Source organism: Belonocnema kinseyi, chromosome 10 (genome assembly GCF_010883055.1).
Source record: "Belonocnema kinseyi isolate 2016_QV_RU_SX_M_011 chromosome 10, B_treatae_v1, whole genome shotgun sequence".
Lineage (NCBI taxonomy): Eukaryota > Metazoa > Arthropoda > Insecta > Hymenoptera > Cynipidae > Belonocnema > Belonocnema kinseyi.
In genome coordinates, this window is record NC_046666.1 from 63,214,645 (window position 1) to 63,218,720 (window position 4,076).

Consider the following 4,076-nt stretch of genomic DNA (forward strand, 5'->3'; position numbering starts at 1 on the left):
TATAACTATATTTCACCACATTTTATTGGCTAATAATTCAATCATTGTGATTTTCAACGTTATTAATAAATTTAAATATAAATTATCGACTACTTTCTACGTTTATCTTACTATTGCCATTTAAATAATAAATAAATTTATACGTGTATTTTCGAATGTTCCTCACTTATAGACGTTTTTTGTAAATCTACAAATTGGAAAAATGGCTCAATTGGCCGATCATTCTACAGATTATATCCCATATAGAGATTAAAAATAGAGACGATTCTCAGAGAATGTTAATTTGTTACCATAAAATGAAAGCAATAACTGAAAAATCCTAAAAAGAAAATATTCAAATTTGAAACTTGCCATTAATACAAAATTTTGCGATTGCCGCCTAATTTAAAAATGTTTTGATGCTCAACTATAATAATTATTCTTCTATTAAGAATTTATTTGTCACGTCAATTATTTATTAAATTACTTTTCCATTTCCAAATTTGATTTTCAAATTGGAACGGTAGAAAAATGTCACATTTACGTGCATTATATAATTGCAAAGTACTCAAATTCTACTATTTAAAATGGAATTGACCTTTTTTAATTTAAATATTTGGTAGAAATTAGATGAATTTTGTTGCAAATTTAACTATTTGGTAGAAAATGTATGTATTTTATTGAAAATTGGTCACCGTTTGGTAAGAAATTAATCTTCTTGGTTGAAAATTTCAATATTTGCTTGAAAATTTGTGATTGAAAATTCATCTATTTGGTTGGTAATTCAATTATTTGTTTGAAACTTGAACTGGTTTGTAGAAAGCTCCTCTTTTTGTCTTAAAAATGTAACATTTCAGATTAATTTTTTTTCTTCAATCACTACAAAACCTTTTTTAATTGAAAAATCAATGCTCGTTGAAAATTTTTCTTTTTAGTTAAAAAAAAAATCTCTTTTGGTACAAATTTCACCTTTTTGATTAAAAATGCAACTGCCTATTTTAAAATGAAACAGTTTTGATTGAAGATTTAACTATTATGTTAAAATTTCGTATTTTTTGTTCAATTAAACTGTTTTTTGTTTAAAATAAAAATCTTCTTTTGGTTTAAATATCAGCTAATTCAACATTTCAGCAAAAAAACTTTACGTAATTTATGCACGGCCCCTGATGAGAGATTTTTTTTTAAATAAAAAGTTGGAATCTTTCTGGAACAAGACACTGTGATATGCTTGAAAGTACTTAAAAGTACTTAGGATTACGAGATGTATGCCTGTGTACTCACGTGAAGTAAACGCGGCCTCTTGCGTTAAGGGGGGCGTTCCAAGTAAGGGTGGCAGTCTGCTTGTCGCGAGGATCAGCATGGGTCACAGCACTACATTCCGAATGTGCGACAGTGTTGGCTGTCTTAGCCCAAGAACCGATCCATTCATTCGTATGAGCGTCACGTGCTTGCAAGAAGAATCCTTTGAAAACATCTCCTTGAATCTTCACTGAAAAAGGTTCATAAAAAAATAAAAAACGATTCTCGAGGGGATCTACTATTTCTCACTAAAAGCCATCAAATAAGGGGATTTAGAAAAATCGATTTATAGGCCAGCCTCTGTTTATTAGCTCTACCACTCTATTCGTTAATGTAACTTCTAACATAAATCACTCCATAAGTCGATGCGAGTAATGGAATTAAGAACAAAAAGCCTTTCTTATCTTTAATTTATTCAGAAAAAACGTTTAATGGGCAAATAGACTTAGGATCAGGGTTCCAAATTTAGAACACGGAAAAAAAGTTTCTTTCATTTAAATAAAATTTCTTTGGGTCAAAGAATAGCATATAATGTAATATATAAATACATATTATCTCAGAAATTTCTGATAAATTTTTGGTAATTATAAATTTCCCTTACATTTCTGAAATGTTTAAAGACTCCCAAATTTATAGTCAATTTACAAATTTTTAGAAATTTTGAAAATTTCAGAAATTTATGATAAGTGTATACCTTACTAAATAACTTTAAAAGCCTGGTCACTTTTTACTTCTTGGGGAGTGAAAAGTAGAATTTTAGATCCGCTTCAGAGGCATTAAAATGTACTGAACTCATGCATGATTTATAAAATATACATATATTGGCTCTGCTTCTTTGACTTAAAATAAATCTTTCGTCCATTGCAAAGTATTTTTATGTTAAATTAACAAAGGATGTATAAGAAACGATCGCTTTAATTTAAAGAAAATATTTTTCTATGTGGAGTGTCCTTATACATAAAGAGAGCCGCTTTTAAATTTGAGTTCAAAGTTTTCGAGTTTATCGTATAGATTTACATAAAGTGTTTATAAGAATTATATAATATCTGCCCAGCTTTGCTCGTTCTATTCAAGATATTAATATATTTTTTATACTAAAAAAGTTAACTACTATTTTTATAAACAAATTTCCTATAATCTAATAACAATTACAATTAAATTTATTTCTCTGAGACCGGAATCCTATACCAGTTACATAAAAGCACACACATGTAATCAATAAAACGAGGTCTGCAGAGCGATGTGTGTAATTTATATGGTAGTGAAAAATGACTATGATCAGCCAATCATTTGAAAGTAGTTTCGCCATGTGAATTATTGAAAAGTAGCTTGTCATAAGCAGCGGTACAGGCTTAGTCCACATTTTCCAATTTTTACAGGAAATAGAACAAACCTATTTATATATACCATGCTAACGAAAAATTGATTTCTATTTTAAATACACATATTACTTTATGTATGTCGCAAGAGAATATGTCGTTGGCTGACCATACCCAGCAATACCCACTGTGCAGTGAGATACAAAATTCCTGTCTGATGTGTTGGTTGCACATACACAATTTATTATTGTTAGTCACAACCTGTTTGGTAAATCAAATGAGTGATTTCTGCCAAATTAATTATTTATCTGATTAGTTATTTACGTAATAATTTAGCACTGATAAGAATTTCTCTCTCATCGTTAAATTCAATATTTTCGGTTTTACTATTGTAAGAATCATCATGAACTCAATAGGGGGTAGATTAAATGACTAAGCTTTCGAAAAATAATTGCTGTTGAAGATATTTAAAAAAAAATACAAAGCATGGGTACAGCCTAATTTACATTAAATAAATTACCTATTTAATCCGAAAAAATCTAAATTCAAAATATTCCATTGAGTTCAGTAAAATTGAAGTTAATTTAGAATAATTCAAGGGAATCCAAAAGAATTGGATAAATTATGCCCAAGAATTCAAGGTGAGTTTAAAAAACTTCAGGCTGAATTTAAAACAACCTAAAAAAATGTTTAAAAATCCATCCGATTGAGTAGAATTGAGAAAATCAGAAGAATTGAAAAAAATTTAAGGGGCTTCCAAAAGAATTCAGTAAAGAATTGAAAAAATCGAAATCGTTCCAAAGTATTCAAACAAAAATTTAAGAATTTAATATAAAGTAATCAGAGTGTGAGATGAATGTCCAATGAATTCAAATGAATAAAAAATAATTATAAAATCTTATATTTTCCCATTAATTTTTCAAAACTAGAGTGAATTTAGTAGAACTCAAAGGAAATATAAAAAAGGCCTAAGAATTCAAGGTGAGTTTACAGAATTCAGAATGCATTTTTTTAAACTCAAAAATAATGTTTAAAAATTAACTTAATTGAGTAGAATTGAGTGAATCGAGAAAAATTCAAAAGAATTAGAAAAAAGGTCTAGGAATTCTAGGTGAGTTTAAAAGACTTCAGACTGAATTTAAAAAATCTGCCCGCTTCGCAGGCACATTCTCATCGCGCGGCTCGCTAATTTCAGCGCGCCTAGGGCGCGCGACTATGGGTTCTCGCGTTTCGCGCTCAATAATGCATTTACCTCGCACTACGCGCTCGAGCTTTCTGCATAGACTCTTTAAAATTAAAGGTGAAAATATCGACAACAGTGATTTGGTGATTGTGAATTCGCGCATTGTTTTAAAAAAATGTTGTTATCAAACGTTTTATTGCAACTTTTTTCGTTTTTCCATAAACTGAATTTGCTCATTTCCAATGTATTCTTTATGATTTAAACTTTCCACATACGGTCTACTGAGCAGCCTTTCC

At 29.3% G+C, this 4,076-nt stretch overlaps 1 protein-coding gene across 1 annotated transcript in view; it reads right to left on the reverse strand.

Annotated features, from left to right (window-relative positions):
* Positions 1-1,256: 1,256 nt before the first annotated feature.
* Positions 1,257-4,076, reverse strand: part of LOC117181747 (putative defense protein 3) — an 18,579-nt gene continuing 15,759 nt past the window's right edge. The window contains exon 3 of the mRNA XM_033374711.1: positions 1,257-1,468. Within this exon, the coding sequence (XP_033230602.1) occupies positions 1,257-1,468 (212 nt within the window). The remainder of the gene's footprint in view (positions 1,469-4,076) is intronic.